General features: G+C 43.7%; 1 protein-coding gene across 8 annotated transcripts in view; it reads left to right on the top strand.

The window, feature by feature from the left end:
- Positions 1-20,100, top strand: part of si:dkey-97m3.1 (fatty acyl-CoA reductase) — a 31,635-nt gene extending 11,535 nt beyond the window's left edge. For 7 of the 8 annotated variants that reach the window (XM_010892575.4, XM_020042592.2, XM_010892573.3 and 4 more), the window contains 11 exons: positions 5,567-5,835; positions 12,421-12,596; positions 13,607-13,786; positions 14,099-14,276; positions 15,739-15,783; positions 15,919-16,037; positions 16,331-16,398; positions 17,084-17,255; positions 17,487-17,616; positions 17,694-17,821; positions 18,048-20,100. In XM_010892575.4, the coding sequence (XP_010890877.2) occupies positions 5,647-5,835; positions 12,421-12,596; positions 13,607-13,786; positions 14,099-14,276; positions 15,739-15,783; positions 15,919-16,037; positions 16,331-16,398; positions 17,084-17,255; positions 17,487-17,616; positions 17,694-17,821; positions 18,048-18,210 (1,548 nt within the window). In that variant the 5' untranslated portion in view covers positions 5,567-5,646 and the 3' untranslated portion in view covers positions 18,211-20,100. Of the gene's footprint in view, positions 1-4,350; positions 4,640-5,566; positions 5,836-12,420; positions 12,597-13,606; positions 13,787-14,098; positions 14,277-15,738; positions 15,784-15,918; positions 16,038-16,330; positions 16,399-17,083; positions 17,256-17,486; positions 17,617-17,693; positions 17,822-18,047 lie in introns of those variants that run through there. The other variant, XM_034290221.1, reaches the window with a different exon arrangement.
- Positions 20,101-23,419: the final 3,319 nt, after the last annotated feature.

The raw sequence follows: 23,419 nt of genomic DNA, 5'->3' as shown, positions 1-23,419 counted from the left end.
CCTACCAAACTAAGTGGAACAGGTAGAAAGAAATAAAGGAGTCAAACCTAAGAGGTAGGTTTTTGTTTTATTATTAAGTTCAAAGTCCATAATCACAAAAACATTTGATTCTATATAGCTGTTAGGGTAACATTTCCCAAGCAAAACCAACACACAGGTTTTAACGTTGAATAAAGACAACTCAATACTGGTGTGAACCAAATAATGGCAAAATGGCTATGACTAAGGTAGAAAAACAGTGAGCTTACTATGCAGCCCAGTTTGGGAGCTTGCACAGAGAATATTCACTTTGAAGCAATAACTCTGAAGCTAATCGACTCACAATGAAAGGACTGGGAACTGGTAGAATAAAGTCGGATCAGCATCTCATCTGGGTCCAGAATTAATCTCTTTCGACACATAAACAACTCCCTGAGAAGGGACAGCTGCTTTTACATGGACAAGGATACTGTAAATTTCCCCACTGGGTCCCACGTTTGTGTCCGATTTGCCGGTACTCATGTGCTGCACGGGGCTGCGTCTGGGTCTTAAGTTCTGCGGAACTGTCACACAGGATTATGGCACTTACTGTCAATGCCATTTGATGTGGGGGTCATCCTTCTGTGCACTATGCAGGTGGTCATTACCTGAGTTCCCAGTGGGGTCAGGGAAAGGGCAGGACCTCTGAAAAAGACACGGCAATCAGGCAGGAAAGCATGCAAACACTAGGACTTTTCACACAGCATACTTCTTAGCCCCAGACTATTTTAGCCCCAGCCTAAGACTGGCCATGGACTAGCTTAGCGTGGGTTCACATGGGTTTGTTAACCCTGGATCATGGTTTAACCTTGAGGATTCACACTTTTATTTGTAAGCCCTGGGCTAATACAAGACTATTTTACTTTAAAGCTAATGTTCTCTGGCATGCAAATAATGCTCCATTTACATCGTTGACAGTCGACCAATGTTACGCTCCAATGATTCAATCAACGACTGACGTCAGTTGATCAAGACGTCCACCATGTTGGCATTGCTTTGTTAACTTTGTTAAAACTATGCAAAGAGAAAAACCATGTGAAAATATGATCCTGAGGCAGAGAATATGTCCAGTTCTATGTAGAACATGGAAACGAGTCATGAGTGTAGTTTCTGTGATTGGACAATAAATATTCTGCGCCTTTGTACTTGACCCCTTTTCACACTGGTCATCTTGTCAATGTGTTTCTGGGACTACACCAGAAAAGTTTGCTCCGGTGAAGGCCAGCTTGCCCTGCGCTAAGGTTGGTGCTAGCCCATTTCAAAATGTGCGAGTGTGAACACACCTACTGAAATCCCATGAAGTTCCTATATCCATCATAACTTTAACTCAAACACAGTTTCCACCCAAATTCACTTAGACAAAGCAGGACCCACATTTACAGTGAGGAGCAAACCACTCATAACCCAGATAGAAAATGTGGTCCACTTTAGTCTGAACTGTTGCCCCTCTGTTTTCAATGAGACCAGACCAGGGGCATAATAATATAAGGGCACTCTCCTTTCTGGCTTCCAGCCTGCAGGATGAAAACAACTTTTAAATTGTTTCTATGTGGTCGTTAATATTTCCCTGTAGGGTCTGGATGTCTGCCACAAGTACAGCAGACACAATGTGATTCACGGTATAAAGTAATAAGCCCCAATAAGCAGACACACAGTTACAGATGAACGATTATAGGACAGATGTATTCAATTATGTCCATATGGAAGGAGAGACTGTTACACAATGATTGTCTGAAAGCATACAATTCAAACAATATTTATTGGCTGCGTACACAGATTGACAGATGTTAAGGCAGGTGCCGTGAAATGCTAATCGGCAACGTTGTGATCTGCTATGATTTCAATGAGAAACTGGATGCATCGCTGATGGGAATGTCTTTGGCTTGTGTCTGACATTCAGAAGCTGAGCTATGCCCATCATTTGACAGGTCACACTAATTCCCTTCTTAAGGAAGTCATTGTATGTGTGACTGTCACCGTTGCTATCAATGAGTGTTCTTTTCGTCAACAAAGAATTCTTCACTGCATTATTTTCTAGGACGAAGACAATATGAAAGTAGATCTATTTTCAGTAAAGGTGAACTGTCATCACACAATCATCCATCCGATGGGTTTTTTTCTGCTGAAAAAGTACCACCTCACAAACCAATCATTGGTTTAAAAGCCAAAATTAGTGACAACTTCTATCCTACTAAAACAGTGAGAGCAGTAAATCCCCCTCCCCAAACAACCCGCTGCACACCTGAACCTCATTTTGATTGGGATTGGTGGTGAATAGTCTGTGAAAAGATGGGAATTGTCGACAAGTTGAGATCACCTCTATAGAACAGTGTTTTTGAAGGAGCATGGGAATTTCCATGGAGGATCATATGGGGGGAGTGCACGTTTAATGTAGAATAAGACAAATGTCAGTGATGGACTAGGAAAGTAACAATGCCTTTAATATATTTTTTTCCTGCATACAGTCAGGTGCATGCATGCACATCTTTCTGTTGTGGTGCGTCCTTGTCATTTGTCGAATGACACATTGTGCGTGGGTCTACCTGTTCTCTGCATGCTCTCCCCTCCCAATGAACAAACACGCCACACATGTACACGCCGGTACATCACGCTATGGAACAGACCGGCCACTAGGGGCAGTAGTGAGCACTTAAACCGAGTGGGTTTTTGGAAGGGTGTTGTGGTCAGGATGGTGATGGTCCCGAAACACTCCAGTGGTTCTAAGTCAGAATCCTTGTAGAGGCACTTTTCTTTCTAATCATAACCCGAACCTTAACCAAAGTACTGCTATACCTAACATTTGTTTTCTAATCTCAAGACTAAACTCAACTCCAGTAGAATAAATTATCCTGCATATTTGTTGACCTAAAAGGCTCAAAATTACTAAAACTAAAATGAATCTTCAAATGACTTAACACTACACCTAAACTACATTTTCAAAATTAAAATATCAATTCACCTGATCTTTTGCTGTGACGGGTGACAAGTGGTGAAGAGTAAAGATGAGTGTAAAGGTTTTCAGTATGTCACATTGTCCCCTCAGGGCAATGGGGCGCAGCAGTGTACACTTGTGTTTGTTTACACATAGGTGAAGGTGAGCTACGACTCCTCAGCCATGTTGCTGAGAATACTCTAACAGCCATGTACGCACGCACACTCCAACCACTGTTGACCGACAGTCTTCCTTCTTTCATTATTTGATTTATTTCTAATCTCCGCTGTGAGAGTTGAAGATCAGGATGTGTCTTCTGAAGCACGTCCAGACAGGACATTCTTGTTCTTGTCACACTGCTTGCTTGACCAGTAGGTATGTTGGAACATATGCACAAAAAGAACGCTTTTTCACAAGACTGGACACGCGCTAGAGCTTGATGCGGCCAGGCAACCCTGTACGACATCTCCCCTTTAATGGGCGGTGATGAGGTAACAAAATCACTCCTTTCCCCTGGATTCCTGTAGGGCTGCAATATTTGGAAATACATTGTGTATTGTCGGTTTAGATATTTGTCTCCTATTGCTGCTGCTTCCCTTACACACCTAGACCTGCCTCTGGGTACTAGTGCAGTTCCTCTTCCTTACTCAGTTTGTCTGCTGTTCTTTTAGGTCCATTACCGTGAATACAGTAACAATGCAGTTGGGCACTTTACTTGGTGATATGTAATTCTATTTCTATGATTTCAGCTTTTCACTCAAGTATTTTGATCTATATCACTTAAAAAAATACTATTAAATAGTTCTGGAAATATTGCGCAGCCCTAACTTCAAGGTACTGTGCTATGCCGCACCCAGGATACAAACCTGGGTCTCAGCGGTGCAGTTGGAATGCAAAGCCCTGCTTAAATTGCTATGTCAGCCGGGAGACCCGCGGCTGGCGCTTCTGAATTGTGTAAAAATGGTGCTCTACCAGCCCTGACCCTTCTGGTATTTCCCAGTTTGTCTCTATCTGCCCTTTCTGCGTCGCTCTTAGGGGAAGCCTTTGTACGAGTTTACCCCAGGCTGTACTCGATTGCCTCATGCATATTAATCATGCCTGTGTCGGTGGCTTGCAAACAATGCGCAGGAAACAGCGCGTGAGGGTCCAGCGCGTGTGTTCCTTCCTCTGCATGTGTGGGCATCTGTAACCTTCCTCTTCACTTTTTCCCTGCCGATACACGTTTAGTCAATTGTAATAAGGTTCGTCCAACAACTTTCAATGTACTTGTAGAGGTCCTGGGCAGTACTGTTCATCCCGTAGAGTGGCGAGCAGCTAGGGGATTCCACCAGTCTCTGACGCCGTCCCTTCCTCACCCATCTTCCCAACTTCAACAGGAGCTTGTCTTTCATGTGTTTCAGAGGTCCCCAGATGTCCTCTGTGAGTTGATGTCTCCAGAAGGTGGCCCAAGAACATGTCCGGTTGTAGCCGGATATTACGAACAGGGATTTTTGTGGGGCATTTCTCTTCACCGCCAGGCTGTGTGTAATGTCCAATGGAGACAGTTCCCCCCGCAAGGCAGAGGAAGACAGGAAAACATGTGTTTATTAGTTCTGCACCTCTTTCCGATATCGCATCAATTTAGTACTTTCTGGATGGCCAATTACCGTTTTTGTCCCCCATTCTGATGGCAGCTCTTATCAACATCAGGTCTGTACTTGGTCTCCACACTACAGATTCACTTAGACATTTAATAGGACCTACTAGAGGCCAGCTATGACATGCCAGCTTTTTTTCCCTGTGTTTGTGTGGTAACGGGAAACTATGGATATCCCTGTCTGACTGATCCCGTGCCAACAGTCTGGAGATGTGGATGCTAATTAGGCAGACAGAATAATGCAACTGTAAAAAAACAGGGTGGTTTCTTTTCCTCTTTCAGAAAATTATTCAAAATACAAACAACAGTGCAAGGAACAAACATTTATGACCAAAAATGCAAGGTTAGAATGGTCATCCTACTTGAGTGGCTTTTTCAATATTTGGAGATATAACAGCAAGGTCCACATTTGGTAACCTTGCAGAATGCATTCTATTGATAGATGCCGGAGATTGAAAAACAAGTTCATGTTTGGGATGAAGCCAGTCTGAAACAAGCGGATTAGTTTGCCCACCAAAAATACTAAGCATGTTGGCCAAATTCTTTGCTAATATCTTTTTTGAGGGAAAACGAGGGGAATCAACCAATATAATACCTTTTCAGCATCCTTCTCCTTTTTGCCCTCTCATTGTATTGTGCAAACATTTTATTAAAGTATGGTTAAAGGTAACCACATTTCTTCGGTACGCATTGTTGTGAACATCCAATGTTGTTGTTTCTCTTTAACGAAAAAGGCTTGAATTTGTTGGAGTGAAAACAAAAAAAATAGGGGTATATCTGAAACTTGAATAAATACAGAAGTAGTCAAAGACATTAAAGTGTCTGGGGATATAATATACCCAGTCTGGACTGTGCCTAATGCTGTTATAATTCTCTCTCAGCCCAGTTCAATGTATCCTATTCTCTTCTCCCCCCGCTGTGACCTTCTTTCTCTCTCTTCCCTCTCTCATTTTCCCACCCTTTTTTCCCTCTCTCTCTAGGAGTTGCCTGGCAGGTGCTGTGACAGCGACGGGCAGCACGGACGTGAACGTCAGAGGGTGGACAGGCGTACAGCGGGGGCATGGCGTCCATCGCTGACTATTATGCGGGCAAGAGCGTCCTGATCACCGGCGCCACAGGCTTCATGGGCAAGGTGCTGGTGGAGAAACTGCTCCGGTCCTGTCCACACGTCAGAGCCCTCTATCTTCTGGTCAGGCCCAAGGCTGGACAGTCAATGCAGGAACGGGTCAGCGACATGATGAAGTGCAAGGTGAGAGGCACCACTCAACACCACCAGCACAATAGGCTTGAGGCTGTGCCAGCATGTAACACCATTATGTTCTCACTCATGGAAACATCGGTTGGGGAGGCAGTATTTCAGAAATCTAATCCCCCACAGAGGAGTTTGAAACGCCCCCCTACTATGCCTGCGTTTGGCTAGCTTAGTTTGCTTCTTTCATTAATTTCCTTCTTCTAAGGACAGTCTGTGGCTGACGGTTCTTCCTCATTACCCAAGAGTTACAAAGCATGTCTCCCTGTGTAATTAACCGTCCTTTGTCAACTACAGAGGCGCCAGTAAATACCACTGCAATGTCGGCTCTGGAAGAGACCGTGAGAGGGAAGGGAGCGAGATTTCGATTTTCAGACAATCCTCTGTAGTTGGTTTGTACATCAGAGAACACTAGGAGACAAACAAGATGGTGGGAGGACAGAAGAGAGAGGCAGCAGAAAAATACTGGCAAGTCCAGTCAAATTCTCAAACCACACCATTCAGGGTATTTCCATCGCTGCATAAAGCATCTCTCTCTAATTGTTATCCATATCATCTTTGCATGCCATCTCTGTAGTTTCTCTTGACAGTCTTAACATTTAAGACTTGGTTCTGGGTGCCATAATGACTTATTATCCCAATCTTTGATTTGAGTTTGGTCTATACAAAGAAAAATGTTCTTCTAGGAATATTATTTTTGGTCCGTTTCAACTGTTGTTCATTTTATTTGCCCTTAAGGCTCTTAAATGTCAGAACACCTGTTGCTAGGTAACAGCCGATCAATTGTCTCTGTGCTCTCTGTTAGTCTGAGTAGCTGTCTTTTTAGCTAACATTCCAATAGATTCGGTAAAGAGGTCAATGGGATTGCAGAACGTAAGGGATAGAGAATAAGTCATCGTTTTCTTTGTTACAGGCCCTAAACCTGGTTAGATAGACTTGAGTAAATGTGTTGCTCTGACAAAAATTACCTCCAGCTAAAAATGACAGTTTTTCCTTTTATAAATATTTGTAGGTTTGTGCAAAAGTAGAATTTACTGTGTTTTTCTGACTATTGCCAGTTACTGTTTATGTTTGGGAACAGAAACTTACTAGCTAACTAACAAGCTTCAAAACAAACCTTCCCATACTGATACCAGCCTGAAAAGCTCTTGCCTGTGTATAAGGGTATTTAGCATGAGCAATATTTGGAAGGTTTGGTGTGAAGGTTGTTAGCTAGTTTTCCAGCCTTTTTAGCTTACATTCCACTATCCGTCTGTTGTTTAAAAGGTCAAACACTGGGTGTTTCTATTGTCCCAATCACATACTTAAGTATTGTACACTTGTTTTGGTGTGAAATCGAAATGTGTTCTTATGTCCCGTTTCCCCTCAAGGATTTTGAAGCGTGGGGTCACGGGTCAGCCATGATGGACTGAGAAGCAATTGGGCTTAACATCTGTGAACGCCTAGACATCTACAAGTTTAGTTGTAACCTGGAACTACCAAGTCTGATTCACATAGGCAAGGGCTTGATCATTTGTAGGCAAGTTCATTCAGTTCGGCTAGCTTTTAAATATTCTTTGTAGACGATAACTTCATGTTTGCCGTCTGCTGTTAAGTCCACCAGCAGCTAATTCCTTCGCTTGACTTGGTGTTGTTGGAGGCTGAGGAGTTGCAATATCTATTTAATGTTTAACTGAATAAACATAAAAAGCAGGCTTTGCACATCCGTGTCAATAGTGGAATACTAGAAGTGTCAGTAGTGTGATAAGCACCAATGAAAAGCTCTAGGTAAACCACATTGAATCTTGCATACTACGTGAAGTCTGAGTCTAGGTTATTCTCTGTCCAGGTTGGGTTGTAGTGGTAGATGATTATTAGTACCCCAATGGGAGAATTTGTGGTTTTTCAATCAGAGAGGATTTCTTTGTTCAAACTGAGATCGAAAGGGGATCAGGTGGGATTCAGCTTGCATTAGTGGTTTTGCGTTCTGATTTTAAGGTCCACTTCAAGGTTTTGGCTAGGTGTGTATTTTCTCTGTCAATAGTACAGCCTATGTGTTTAGATGAAGCATGAATTCAAAGTAGATATGGTAGCTAATGCACTTAGTGTTTAGGCAAAGTAATGGTACTTTTGTTTTAGACTTTATACCCCGAGATTCAACCAATTGCAAATGTTCAACTGTGATCCTTGGAGAATCTGTTCTCCCCACTGTGCATAGGGGCAACATTCATCACCGCTCCAGCCGACTGCATTATTTCCCCAATGGCGGTGATGGGTATTTTTAATGGAAAGGTTTTCACCTCAACCAAGGTTTAGATTTGGAGTGTATGGATCTAGCTGATAATGATTATGCAGGTCACTGTGCATCCTAGATGGAGGAGAGCATTCTTACATTTTTTTACAGCTGAGACAAAGCTCAGGCCCTTTGTCTTCTAGTGTTGCCGGACTGTGTGGGCAGAAAAGGAATGTTGTGGAGTTGTGCCAATCTGAATGGGTTGATAACCTGGTCAATTCATGAAGGTTGGTGGTATGTGGTTGTTTGACCGTGGTTAGTTGAACCCAGAAGGCTCCATGCCAACTGGCACACCTGGGAGCATAATGGGTGTGGTTTATCCTTTACAGTGCGGACACATTGTACTCAGCTTTGAGGCGGGTGGAGAGTAAGGCCCCAACCCTGGGCTCTATTAAACAATCACTGTGTTGTCCATGTGTTTGTAGGCAAAGACAATTCATGCAGCCTTTTGTCTGCTGCTCCGAATAAAGGGTACATTGTGTGAATATCAGGGCCACAGTGACCGACACTTATCACAGGGAGGCTGGTTGGGGGGGGTGTATTTGGTTAAGTTAGGGGGTGGTAGCTTAGTGGTGGGGGCGTAGATGGCTAGGTCCAGTTTTTCCCCAAAAAGAATAGTGTATATTAGTGGGTGAGTGGAATATAGTGATGGACTAACACAATCACTTTCCAAAGCTAATGGGCACCAGGAAATGAACAATATAATAAATGTTATTTTTTTTATATCAGATATGTTTTCTGGATTAACCTCTGGATTAAGTAAAATATTATTTAAATAGTAATTATGTTTAGTTTTTTGTTATTCAAAAATTTGCAAAAGAATATAGTTTCATATGATATACAGCTCCGGAAAATATTTAGACCACTGGTCTCTAAATTTTTTCCAGAGCTGTATGTATAGCATTTCATTATATGAAGAACCTGTTCTCTTTATACGAAGGCTATCGTGTTCATCAAGATTATCCAGCCTTACTGTTCTTCCCTTTGGTCAATTTTGAATCCAATCTGATTGAAACCCACACTGTCCCCAAACTCTGTATCAAATCACCCTGAGGAAGAATATATTAAAGCGAAGGAAGATGGTTTAGACGCCAGTAGAACACAGATTCTCATCTTTCCAGTGGACGTTTGGTTTCTTTGTGGTTCTTGATATGACTCTCTGTGCCCATTGTAGCATGGGGGCGCTTTCAGCTTGGTTTCCTCCGTAATAGCTAGCATTCCGCTCTGCGGCACAACCTGGACGTTCGGGGCGGTGGGCAGCGCTCTTCAGTCCAGCCGCGGCCCTCCCCCTCCCTCGGGCATCACTATGCTACGAGCACCGACGATGAGCTGCAGGGAGCCGGAGCATTATATTTGCTTGATCAGTAATGCTTCCATGTCTGTCAGCTCAGCCTTGACCCGGTCAGTGGTTATCGCTGACCGTATGGCTGCGTAGCTCGCATTACAGGATCCAAATAAAAAAAAAACTGAAAAAACAAAAATAAATGCAGACTAATTTTAAATCACTAAATCACAGACTGCTTTTACCAGGAAGTAAACCCTGTTATTCTATTGGTAATGATCCTTTTGAATTCAGCGAATGTACAGAAATGCTCTGCACCTGTGAAAAAAAATCCTATGTGTCCTTAAAAAGCTGTGGATGACATCCAGTAGAGCTCACACACTCTCAGAGGGGAACTGTTCCTGGTACTTTTCCCCCCCAATGTTTTAGCCCCAAAAATTTTGAAATAAGCAAGGAGACAGGTCTCCCAGGTGGTGCGGTGGCTTCGGGCAAAGAAGAATTCTGTCCAGTATGAAAGATTCTGGCTAATTGGGATTCTATACAACAACAAAATTCAGCAACTATACATCCACAAAAACAGAACAAGAACATTTCCGGGCTGCGACTTTGTTCAGACGGAGAACATGGTACACGCAAATTCATCTGTTGGACAGTTCATCTGACAGATCTGCAGGCATCACAGCAGAAAGCAGTTAAGTGAAACCTCCAATGTTAGAAGATATTTAGCTTAGAGCTGCACTGATTGGGAGACTCCCTTTCATATACTTCCTCCCCAAAGAATGTCAAAATGATTTACAAGCTACAGAATGCCGGCTTGTGTCACTGAATAGACTGTGGTAACCTCCAACCAATTCCCTCTACAGCAATGGGAGAATAAGAAACGCCGACAAGAACTGGGTAGACATTCATCTGAATAAGAGGACCATACAAACATTTCAAAAACACCGCAATTCAGCTCTACGTCTGACCATAGCCCACCCACCGTGCATGACCAATTCACTCTAAAGACGCTGCTAACAACAGCATACACAGGGAAAGCACTCAACATCCTTTCTTTGTGACATTTACACAGTAGACTATTTCATGCTCTTGCGTCTTTATACCGCTCTCTCGCTGCTTGTTCTTTCTATGCCATGTCTCTGCTACAGGGGATCTCTCTTAGCTCCTTTAAAAATGGAAGACAAAAATAAAGGCTGTGAATGAGCTGATATATTTACAGGAGGTAAAAGAGATGGGAAGCGAGAGAAGAGAGACGGGGAGATAAAAATTGGCATTTGGGCAACAATTTACAAGAGGGGTCAGATGGCATAACATGTGAAGTATTGCTGCGAGGGTGGCCCGTTTTATGATTTGTGAAAGCACTTCATTACAGTACTTATTTTGAAAAAGCACTATAGAAATACAGGTATTATTGTCATCACATTTTCTGTTACAACTGTGCAGGCTGGGCGCACATACGCAAACACAGCTCATTTGTGGAGTTTATTGTCAGGCTGGCCACTGGGAGATCGCCCGTCGCCAGTCTCTCACAGAACACCCATATACCACTTCTGTTCTCGTCTCCGTGTTAAGGCCATTCACAAGCCTACAGTCCATGGACTCACCCCTCTGGCCTTACTAGACTTCCTCGTAATTCTCTCCCTCCGAACCACCCTGAGAGCACTGTGCCATCCTATTGGTCACCCTGAGGGCACTGTGCCATCCTATTGGTCACCCTGAGAGCACTGTGCCATCCTATTGGTCACCCTGAGAGCACTGTGCCATCCTATTGGTCACCCTGAGAGCACTGTGCCATCCTATTGTTCACCCTTTTATAGATACCATACCTCAAGACCTCCCTGGCAGCTTAAACCAATCAAAGACAGAGCTACATTGTAGGAATTGAAAACAAACCGCTCTGTTCATTATGACAGCATCTAGTGGCTGGCCGTGTCACATTTGTGACCCCATTTTCAGCTCAGTCGACCCCTAAAAGGGTTGCGACTCCTAGGGAATCCTGTTCAACAGGCTGTCACTTCCATCTGAGTCCAGAGAAGTGAGAGGAGAGGCTTTTGGAGCTCAGGTACGCAGGCTGCAGTTAGTTCTGTTACATCATCACTGCAGTGTCAGAGCTGGCTAATCTCACATACACACACACACACACACACACACACACACACACACACACACACACACACACACACGGTTGGTAGATGGGTATAAGTGCCAGTTTGGGTTCCCACCTTGTTCCAGTATGCTGTGGGTAAGAGATGTCTTGAGGCTTAAGGGCGCACACACACACACACACACACACGTGTCTTTCTATCAAACATAGTAAGCCATATTCAAGTCATGTCTCTATTCTGTAGGCCTAACCTAAACCTCAATAACCTAACGTTGATGCCTTAACTCAACCCAACCCTAACTTTAAAGCTAGCCTGTAATGACAAAACCTAGAACTAACCCCACGTCTAAAACTCTTCAGCAAGCCGAAATCCAAAAGAAATGCCCCCCCCAAAAATGTACAGGGACCTATTTTGTGGCCCCACACAGATGTGGGCAACACCCACAGTCGTCTGGTCCTGCAGTGCGTTGTCTCCCATAGGAAACACGCGGAGGTTGGCACCCACCAGCTCAGTGTTTCAATCCCTGAGTGAATCATCAAATACTTCAGTCAACACGACCCACATTGTTAACACAGAGGCCGGCAAATACTACTATGACACTATTGTCACGTAAAGGCAGCCATGGTTTTACACAGTAGCCGCTGAGCAGAGGAAAAGCCTACAGTCAAACATCCATGTGGACGAAATGGTCCCGGACATAATAAACTGTCCCCTGTACGGTATGAGCCTGAATCCTAGTGGCTAAATCAATGGTTGGCCTCCCATGTGCTGTTTGGTCTCTGACTCCGGCAGCTCCAACAGATGTCACGTAGTGCTGTGGATGCAATCATCACAGGCACCTCTAGTAGATCATGTCCTATACGCACACAACAGGCTAAATCAATGGCTTGACGTATGATGATCTGGTGTGCGTGTGTTTCTTGCAGCTGTTTGACCGTGTCAGGGAGGATAACCCGGACTTCCACCAGAAGATAGTTCCCATCAGCAGTGAGTTGATTCAGCCGGGCCTGGCCATCGGCCCTGAGGACAAAGAGACACTGACCTCATGCATCAACATCATCTTCCACTGTGCTGCCACCATCCGCTTTGACGAGCCCCTCAAGTGAGGACCGCACACACACACACACACACACACTGTCGGTAGCTTATCATGCCAACTACTTCATCCATACAGAACAAATCAGTTTTATTCTCGCTCTCGTAATGTATACAAGCCCCTTATTTGTACATTTTGCTTTGTCATTCTCTCAAGTACTAAGATTTGCCCACTGGCCCGCTGCAGGAAGCCAAGTACGGTCAATAGGGTCAACTGATGGGCTTCTGAAATTAGATTAAGAAAGACAACCGTATTCAGCCGGTCACTCATGAACAAGGTGGCCGCAGGTCAGGTGGACGTAGTGGGGACTCTCTCTGTATTCTCACGGTGATAATCCTTGACACTGAATCTGAATGTGTGCGCGCTGGGAGCAGAACCCTTTGAGTGGGAGAGGTGGGTCACCTTGTTCATGAGTGACGGCTCAGTTAGGGCATCGTATTGCTCCCTCCCCAGGTACCTGCAGTATATATTTAACACCCTAACAAAGATTATATAACTGATTCGTTTGGTGGCACCGTGGCTAGGACCACTGAGGAACACTGTGCCTCTTAACAGGCAACCGCTGCAAAAATCCCGTGTCATTTACAACGACAGACCCATCAGACATTGCTTGCATGCGGACGCACGCACCCACACAGCGCCTGGCTGTCACCGAGAAGCACTTTTCTTTCTGTAGACTGGCCGAGGTGAGCTCGAGTCCAGTCGGTCTGTTTCTAGGCCTGCAGCTGACTGGGTGATATAGACCTGTTATTCCATTAGCAGTGAGAAACCTGATGGGGCTGTTTGAAAGGGCAGATGGGTGGGTAGACGGTAGATGGCAGACAGGTGTGCGTCGCACGGAGTGAAAAGGACAATTATGCAAATGCTTACGTCTGGAATGGAGAAATGTGACGATAAACCGTGAGGGCGCATGATGGGAAAGCAAACAGCATGCTAAAGAGCCCATGTCTCACACGCACGCACGCGTGCGATCACTCGCTCTTACCCATCTCCTGCTGTGTGTCCTCCCCACTCAGACACGCCCTGCAGCTGAATGTCATGGCCACCCAGCAGCTCATCTCTTTGGCCCAGCAGATGCCCCACCTCCAGGCCTTCATCCACATCTCCACAGCCTACGCCAACTGCAACCGCAGGCACATCGACGACATCATATACCCACCCCCTGTAGAGCCCAAGAAGCTCATTGACTCTCTGGAGTGAGTAACACTGCAATGTCCATTAGAGCCGTATTGGTGGTGGGTTTAGCAACGTTTCAATTCCATGCAGTGGAAAACATGACTGAAGACAGATGGCATTTTCCTGTTATTTGGCAAATGTTATGTCCACACCACCTAGAGACGTAGTCTGATGTCTAATCACGGAGTACACAGTACATACAAACTCAGAAAACCCTGTCTTTACTCGCTCGCTGTGTCTTGCAAGTAACCATGCTAAAGCTATCACGCTGCCTTTACTCCTATGCCTTCTTTCTACACCAATGAGACCGCGTTGTCCCTGTGGCTGTTTAGGTGGATGGAGGACAGCATCGTCCGTGACATCACACCGCGCCTCATCGGGGACCATCCCAACACCTATACCTACACCAAAGCTCTGGCAGAGTGCGTCGTCCAGAAAGAGAGCAGCAAGCTCAGCATCGCCATCATCCGGCCCTCCATAGTGGGAGCCAGCTGGCAGGAACCCTTCCCTGTGAGTCGCTAGCCCATAGAGATACCCGTACCACATACATTTCATTATACCTGCCGTAACGTCTACTAATCTGTTTACATGACCAACATACTTTGATTTCTAACTCTCGTGTTGTGAATGAGCCATCAGTCTCAAACATCTCACTGGTGAATACGTCTGCTGACATGTGCTGATGAAAAGGGTTCCGTGTTAAAACTGGATCACTTCAGGTGGGTTTTTATGGTCCAGATGGGCCAAATTGCAGGGGTGCTGAGAGAAGCGTGTCCCAGATCACAACAGCCAGCTAGGAGAGCAAGAGTGGGCTGAGAGGGGAACAAGAGTGGGCTGAGAGGGGAACAAGAGTGGGCCCGGAGGGGAACAAGAGTGGGCTGAGAGGGGAACAAGAGTGGACAAGGAGGGGAACAAGAGTGGACAAGGAGGGGAACAAGAGTGGGCCCGGAGGGGAACAAGAGTGGGCCCGGAGTGGAACAAGAGTGGACAAGGAGGGGCTAGGAAGGGGAACTGTCGGTACAGAAAGTTCGTTGTTTGTGCCCCCTCCCTGGCGGCCCCTACCTGAAAAATTCCGGGAGCTACTTTGAGAGTTCATCAGCTGTGGTTATTGTACATTAAGCAGTTTTATTTTGTAATCGTCTCACCTATCTGGCTTCTGTGGATGAACGTTTCAGCATCAGGATTTCAGAGGGTTGTACATTGAAATCTCATAGCAGGAGTGGGGAAATATGAAGTGTTTTATTAATGTATACTTAAAATGTTGAAGGAACGATTTGAAGGATGGTGTTTAACATGTCCTCCTTTTTGCTACATAATATTCAGCAGTTATTTCCCCCAGGCTTGTTTCTTTTATCTGGAGCAAAAATAAACAAATAATCTTGCACGTCTTAGGCTCCATGATTTCACAGAGACCAAGAAGTAGGTCTTAATGTTGTGTAGAGAACATAACGTGTAAACCCAGAACCCACACAAAGCCCTGCGCTAGGTCTAGTTTTCCCGGGGCCTGTAGTTTGAACGGTGGACGCTGTTGACCCGGTGGGGTTGGCCGATCAGCGACATGCCCGATTGCCTCAGTCATTCCGCTCCATGTTATTGCGGTGGCAGCTCCAGCCAGCAGGGGTGACGTCGTGCGTGTCTGGGTCTGCATCGGACTGTGTTACTGTCTGGGATTTAACTCGGCCTCAGTGCTAAAATGGCACCGGCTGTTAAGGTTCTTCTCAGATCTTGTCTCCTGATCCGGTAGGAATGAGCCACAGACAGACCCAGTCTATTACCAGGGTAATCCATATTTAATAAGGCCTAATTGATATGGACACCCTCCCAGTCATCCTCCACGTCTGGCCTAGCGCGCAGCTGGAAAGCTAGCTCAGATGCACGACAATTGATGTTGCGTTTGGAGGCGTCTGCACTTCGGGGTTACGTTCCATCTATCCTCACACTAACACAGTCCCTCTGTGCTCTCCCGTCCCAGGGCTGGATTGATAACTTCAACGGGCCAAGCGGAGTCTTCATCGCTGTGAGTACCAGCTCCTTCTGCTTACTGGAAGCGTGCATGTATGATTAGTGGGCTGGTCTTGAAGCCGCTGGTTTAAACGGAGCAACCTGTCCGGCTGAGCTGTGGTGATAACCCTGTGTACTCCTGTGTGGTCAGGCAGGGAAGGGCATCCTGCGCACCATGAGAGCCAACAATGACGCGGTCGCCGACCTCATCCCCGTGGACGTGGTCATCAATCTGACCCTAGCCGCTGGCTGGTACACGGCCGTTCACAGGTCAACACGGTCTCCAGCTGGATTATGGTTTACCCCGTGACTATATAATGTAACCCCGAAACACCCTCTAATGAAGTTTGGGTCGGTCCAGTTTGTTACAGCACGTCTCAATCCCACCTACTGATGAGAAGCCCTGTTTTTTGGGGGGTTTTAGTTGAATTTTTAAGGTTGTTTTGTACAGTGGGTGTATTTTATTTGGGCTTTTAGTTCCTTGACATATTTTAACATTGACTCCTCTGCCCCTACCTGGTAAAACAAGAGTTAAAATACCTTCTCCCTCTGATGTCCTGCAGACCCAAGGCAGCGCTGGTCTACAACTGCACAACAGGTGGAATCAACCCTTTCCACTGGGGTGAGATAGGTATGTTTCTTTTTTCGTACGCCTCGTTGCCTTTTACAGAGAAATCAGTGCTTGCCCATCTGCTACTGTGGCCTCTGTCTTTACAAATTGATTTTGTTGAAATGTCATTGGTTAGTATTCATCAGACGGACTACAGATAATACTGTGGGTTGTTTGTCAGAAACCTTCTGCGAAATAGGTTTAAACAGTCCATCTCAGAGAAGCATGTGGATTGTCAGTGTCATTGGGATTCTTGAGTAGCGCGGGTCTGCTGCCATCTTGTGGAGGCTAGAAGAAGCTCACATCGGAACCCCTCACTGTTCACATCTGTTTAACCTCCACAGCTGTGCACATTTTGGTCTCAAAGTTTTCATGAAATGTTTTGCTTTTAATATAATTACTTTGATTACAATAGCAAAAGCTTGGCTCTCAAGTTTACAGCATTTAATTGAGATATTTTGGTTTCAAATTATTTCTTTGGAAATGTAGCTCCATACTTTAGAAAGATTTTGGCTAGAGATTAGTGGAGAAAAGAACAGTTCCAAATTGGAAGGTTTCTCACCCAATTGGTCTACTTTTAATGATGTGGGAAAAAACTATGGGCGGGTTGATTTATATGGAGTAAAACAGTCAGAATTAATAAATGATTAAATAATGAAATGTTTTATTTGGCATATTATGAAAACCATTGTGTACTCTCTCTCAGAACACCATGTAATGTCCAGCTTCAAGAGGAACCCCCTGGAGCAGGCTTTCAGAAGGCCCAATGCCAACATCACCTCTAACTACCTGATGAACCAGTACTGGATCCTGGTTAGCCACAGGTTCCCTGCCCTCCTCTATGACCTCTACCTCAGACTGTCTGGACAGAAGCCCCAGTAAGTCTACTACCATGCGCTAACAATTAGCATAGTTCGGGCCAAGTTCGGTTGCCAATCAAGTGTTTTAAACTACATGAAATAATCTGTAATTGTAAATGAAATGTCATAAATCATTGTTGAATACTAGTGATTTCTAACCAAGTCATTAATGAAACAAACATTAAAATAATGCTGTATGCTTTCATTAAAAACTGGATTTGGACTGAGTTCCTCTGTCTCTGTTGGCAGGATGATGCGAATCTTCAACCGCCTGCACAAAGCCATCGGCCTGCTGGAGTATTTCAGCAGTCAGGACTGGGAGTGGAACTCGGAGAACATGAACATGCTGATGAGCCATCTCAGCCCTGAGGATAGAAAGGTACAGTACCTCCAACCCAGACCTAGTACATATCACACTGCCATGATAGCCACAAGTCTTCAAACGTTCTCTTCCAGACATTCAACTTTGATGTGCGTCAGCTGAACTGGCCAGAGTATATAGAGAACTACTGCATCGGCACCAAGAAGTACGTTCTGAATGAAGACATGTCAGACATCCCCGCTGCCAGGCAACACCTCAGGAAGTGAGTAAACAGCTAAGAGCCCTGAATTTAAATTAAAAATAGAACTCAACAAAATGCTTTCAGTTGTATCCCTTTTTCCTTCTGTTCCTCCAATTACTTGTTATTCTGTCTTCAAAATAACACTGGGAATGATGCCAAAGCATAGCAAAGCTAAGCCAAATGTCCACATTGAATAGAGTGCAAAGTCAAAATGTGAAGTTACACTAAATCTCCCTTTACCTTCCAGGCTGAGGAACATCCGCTACACCTTCAACACTCTGCTGCTGGTATTCATCTGGAGGGTGTTTATTGCACGCTCACAAATGGCCAGGAACATCTGGTACTTTGTGGTCAGTCTCTGCTTCAAGTTCCTGTCCTACTTCAGGGCCTCCAGCACACTCACCAACTGAAGACACACTGGCGGTTGACCAACTGACCGCACGGCTTAAACAGACAACACCCCCCAGCCCCCCAGCAGCACACAACATCACTCCTCGAAACAGCCTCGCTCAGGACCCTCAAGGAAGAGGGAGTGTGGGGCTGGGTTGGAACACAGCTTGAAGAGTTGAACTGGGTCAACCACAATGTATTTGAAATCAGAAGTTGATGGTTGTTTTTTTGCACTGGTCCCGCCCCTATTGTAAGTCATACAGCTCTACTTCAAAGTGTGGTTTTGCATTTTACAACTAGAGCTGTTCTGAATGATACAGATTATGCCCAATGAAACGTGCTCTCAGCCAGAACATATCTGAAAATACTTCTCGGTCGAGAGTGTAGTGTGATGAGAACGGCTTTGACTGGGCGTTGTTGTGATGAGGTAGAGTATAACCACGAATTGGACATCATGAAATTACGTTTAAAGAATGTTTAGACCTCCACGTGAATGACTCCACGTGAATCCTGAGATGTTATCGGCCTGTTTTCTGTAGTAAGGCCACCGAAGCCTACCTTTGAGTAAGGCTTCGGCAATAGCCTGATGTATTTCCGCATAGATTTTAGTAGGCTGCTATAAAAATGTCTTACTGTTGGTGGTACTGATACAAGCTACATTTACAAATTAAAAATTGAGATCAGACTTCTTTCCCATTTACAGTTCATCCCGTTTCATTGCCCATTTGTTTTGCGGTTTATATTGAAACAAAGCCCAGGACAGATGTTACCAGAATTGTTTCCACATTCCAACATCCCATTGACAGTACACGCTGGATGTTGGTTCAAACGCATTACGTTTAACCTACCATCAGACTGGACCTCCATGTAAATTCACCACCTTTCATCTTTAACTAGATCAAACGAAGGCTAGTCTTATGTAAATGGTACACGAAGGTGACCGTGTGTCATAATGTATATAAAGGAGTTGGCAAGACCTGTAAATATATCAAGGTATATTATTCTTCTATAGATTAGCAGTCTGTATGAATTACAGGAGGCAGAATACTACAGAGCTTCAGACTACCAAGTATAAGTGTAGCAAACGGTAGAATTCCACTGTTTGACTGTTTCTACATTTATATACAGTATCTATCTTAAAAGACACATGGACAATGAAAGAACATTTACTGCAAATCTACACTCCAGGTGAAAAAAGGGGGTGAGCCAGTAATGGAAAGCAAAGATGGTGACCGTCCTTTTCTAACATCAGTTAAGGGACTATGAACCAAATGCTTGTCCATCAGAGTAAATTACTTTTCCTCCACAATAAGGTGACATCTGATACAAGGTTTAGAGGGTGGGGATCGACAACGTTTGTTACATATCTGTCATGTTGACAACCAAGCTGGGGCTTTGCTTCATGAAACATATTGGCTGCAGTGCACTTTGTGTAGAGCTGTGCTAGATCACACCAGGTACGGAAACGTAGGCTGTGTTCAGTCAAATGGAACAACTTCTGATTATTTTTTCCTCTTTTTCAAATGTAATTTGAAAATGTTCACCACCTATTTCTGCTCGAAAAACACTGTGTGCTTGGCAAAACATTAATAAACCAAAAGACAAATGTCAGTGTCTAAGAAATTCTGTGAGACCATTTATGTATCTCTAAAATTGTGTAGGTGCTTAATTGGTAATCCCAAGGCAGTACAATGTGTGGCCCTTCCCTCTGACGAATACAACACAGATTTTCAGCATGCTACACAGCCTTGCGTTCTCCCAAACAAATTATTCCATATTATTCTAAAAATACAGAGGCTATATTCACAAAACATCTCATGGCTAAAAGTAGCTCACAACTTGCTGATTTAGGAGAAACTCTAATAAATAATGGACATGTCAGTACTAATTTTAAGACTCCTAAATCTTTGGTCTAAGAGTATTTCATAAAGCATGTTAGTGCTAAAACCATCTCCAAAATCTGTGGAATTCAGGTCATAAGGTATCACCTTAATTGCGAGGGTATTATGATCATAGTAGAGCTAGTCAGGGGTGCAGTCACTTCACAGTGAAACAACCCAATAAGATCAGAGATCCATGTTGTGACAATTATACGCTACTTGGCCACAGGGGAGAATGTAGCTATGCAGCACAGACAAACTATGTAATTCAGTCATCGGTCAGTAGAATATTACATCAAACGATAAATCCCCTCTTCAAACCCAATATCATCCAACAAATCATTTGGTTTCCACTTGATGTTCGCCAACTACAAAGAAACAAAGCCAACTTCATAGACATAGCTCGACCACTTGGTGTAGTTGGTGCTATAGATGGGACACAATTGCATAGATTATTGCACATTTAAAAGATAGATAAACAAATGGGACAGATTTGTTTATGAGTTGCCAGTCAGCTGACAATTAGCTAAACATATCTGGACTAGTCAGTATATCATAACTGGTTTCATGTTTAATCTGAAACACTTAGCCTAAATTTTTATTTCAATATCTTTATTTACCAGTCAATCTACGTTCCTACTCTCACCTATGGTCATGAGCTTTGGGTCATGACCGAAAGGACAAGATCCCGGATACAGGCGGCCGAAATGAGCTTTCTCCGCAGGGTGGCCGGGCGATCCCTTAGAGATAGGGTGAGAAGCTCGGTCACCCGGGAGGAGCTCAGAGTAGAGCCGCTGCTCCTCCACATCGAGAGGGGTCAGCTGAGGTGGCTTGGGCATCTTTTTCAGATGCCTCCGGAACGCCTTCCTGGGAAGGTGTTCCGGTCCCGTCCCACCGGGAGGAGACCCCGGGGAAGACCTAGGACACGCTGGAGGGACTATGTCTCCTGGGAACGCCTCGGTGTCCCCCCGGAAGAGCTGGAGGAAGTGTCTGGGGAGAGGGAAGTCTGGGCATCCCTGCTTAGACTGCTGCCCCTGCGACCCGGCCCCGGATAAGCGGAAGAAGATGGTATGGTATCTTTATTTCAATATAGCTACGACACATCCTTCAACCGTATTGCCTTAGTAAAAGTTTTCCCTTAGTAAAAGTTGATCTTAGCAGCTTTATAAAAAGGTTTTAAGAGGTAACTCAAAGCTAGGATCCTTTACTGATGTTTGGGAGGCCTCTTAGTGGTAAGTTAAAATGTTTTGTGAATACAGTCCCAGGTATCAAAATACATATCAAAATAACTTAATAGCTCCCTGATTACATGACCATGTTATTTTGATATATCTGTATTTTTCAAAAAATATCAAATGATTTATTTGAAGCATATGATCAGGGAGCTACTGAATTGCTAAGGAACAGCCTTAAAATTATGTCTCAATCACATGGTGAGAAAGCTTTTGAAAATGTAATGTTTGAAACATTTCAGTTAAATTGTGTAGGTGCTTAACTGGGAATCCAATGACTGTGACCCTTCCCTCTGAAGAATACAAGATTGATTTGAAGCATCTACTTGTGCAGGTGCTTAACTGGTAACCCAAAGGCAGTGCAATGTGTGGACCTTCCCTCTGAAGAATACAAAAAAATATATTGCATGATGCACAGCCTTTGGGTTTCCCAAAAAAGCATTCTATATTTTTCTAAAAATACAGATTCGTGAAAATTACCTAGAAATTCCCTAGCTCCCTAATTACACGACCAACATGCTTCAAATAAATTATGTATTCTTCAAAAGGATGGACAACACATTGCACAGCCTATAGATTCCCAGTTAACCATCTGAAGAATACAACATTGATTTCAAGCATCTACATCATGTGAATAAGGAGCTATTGACATGCTAACCTGTGCATTATATTATAAATGTTTATAGAAAATATATATTGACATAAATGTCAAGAACACTCATTAGCAGAAGGTGTTCCTTCCTGCCAAACAGTTAGTTTTATGTTTTTAGATGTAGTCAATAAGATTTTAAAATGGCGATGATGCAGCTTGTTGACACTGTCTTGCGTGCATTGGTAAAGCAGCATGATGCACAGCCTTTATTTTTCCCAAGAAATCAGTCCACATTTTTCTAAAAACACAGATATACTAAAATAACTTAAATATACAACAGCTCCCTGATAACATGATCTAGATGCCTCAAATCAATGATGCATTGGCTGTGGAATGCGTGGCCCTTTCCATTTGAAGACTACAGCATTGATTTCAAGCATCTAGGTCATGAGATCAGACGGCTATTGAAATTCTAACCATTGTACATGTTTTCTGTAAAAAAATTAAAACAAATGTATATTTACAAAAAAGTCAAGCAATTTGTAAAGACCAGCCCATTTTCCTTTCTTTCTGACCTGTTGAACATTGGTTTGAAGTTTTATTGGTGATGTATGCAAAGAGTTTCAGATTTAAAAAGAGGGATTATGCATTTTGGTGACAGACCCTTGCGAGGGATTTGCTCAGGCTGCCTTTAATGTTGCCAACGTCTTGTGCCATTTTGAAACTCTGCTTGGAATCGGTAGGTGGTAAAGTAAAACATTTGACATATTCCTATGGTATGACATTAGTGACTCAACTCATTTAGAAATACAACACATGTAATGTGCTGCTGCCACGCATCCCTTTCTCCATTTGGTCTCTGAACTTTTGGGTGATGTTACTATAATCTCATAGTATGAAACACTTCTCTTATTGATTTTACACTTGATCATGCCTCCAGTGGCATTCCAAGATGCAGCAGTTTTTAGTCAAATCATGCTCCCTCTGTAAAGCTAATGCTACCTTAATACATCACTCCTTCATTTGCCTCGTTTACACATTTAGAATGCCATTTAGAAACTATTTATCCCACTTGTAACATACACTATACTTAATACTGTAAAATTTTTGCACTCCTCTATTTGCCTTAATGCACAATTTGTTTTGTCATTTGTATTGCATTTGCCTTCATTGCACATCTACACATTCCACTTTACAATATTTGTAAATCTTCTGCTCTCCTCTATTTGCATTTCTGGTTAGATGCTAACTGCATTTTGTTGTACTGTACTTGTACTGTTCAATGACAAAGTTGAATCTAGTCAATTGTTAATCTGGATATTACTTATTTTGTACTAAGAAAGTGCTGCTAGCTATATGCTCTATTTTCCACCAGGGTTACTACACACCCTAGTGAGTAATTCATGAATGCCATGTTCAACTTCATATTGTCTTGTTATATGTAATAATCTGCAAAAACCATTCAGGTATATCGCATTGCATTGGAGCCAATAGTACTAGCTATACCCTCTATTTTCCCCAGTGA

The sequence above is a fragment of the Esox lucius genome, chromosome 23, assembly GCF_011004845.1.
Source record: "Esox lucius isolate fEsoLuc1 chromosome 23, fEsoLuc1.pri, whole genome shotgun sequence".
NCBI classification, from domain to species: Eukaryota; Metazoa; Chordata; class Actinopteri; order Esociformes; family Esocidae; genus Esox; species Esox lucius.
This window is presented reverse-complemented; position numbering and strand designations above follow the sequence as displayed.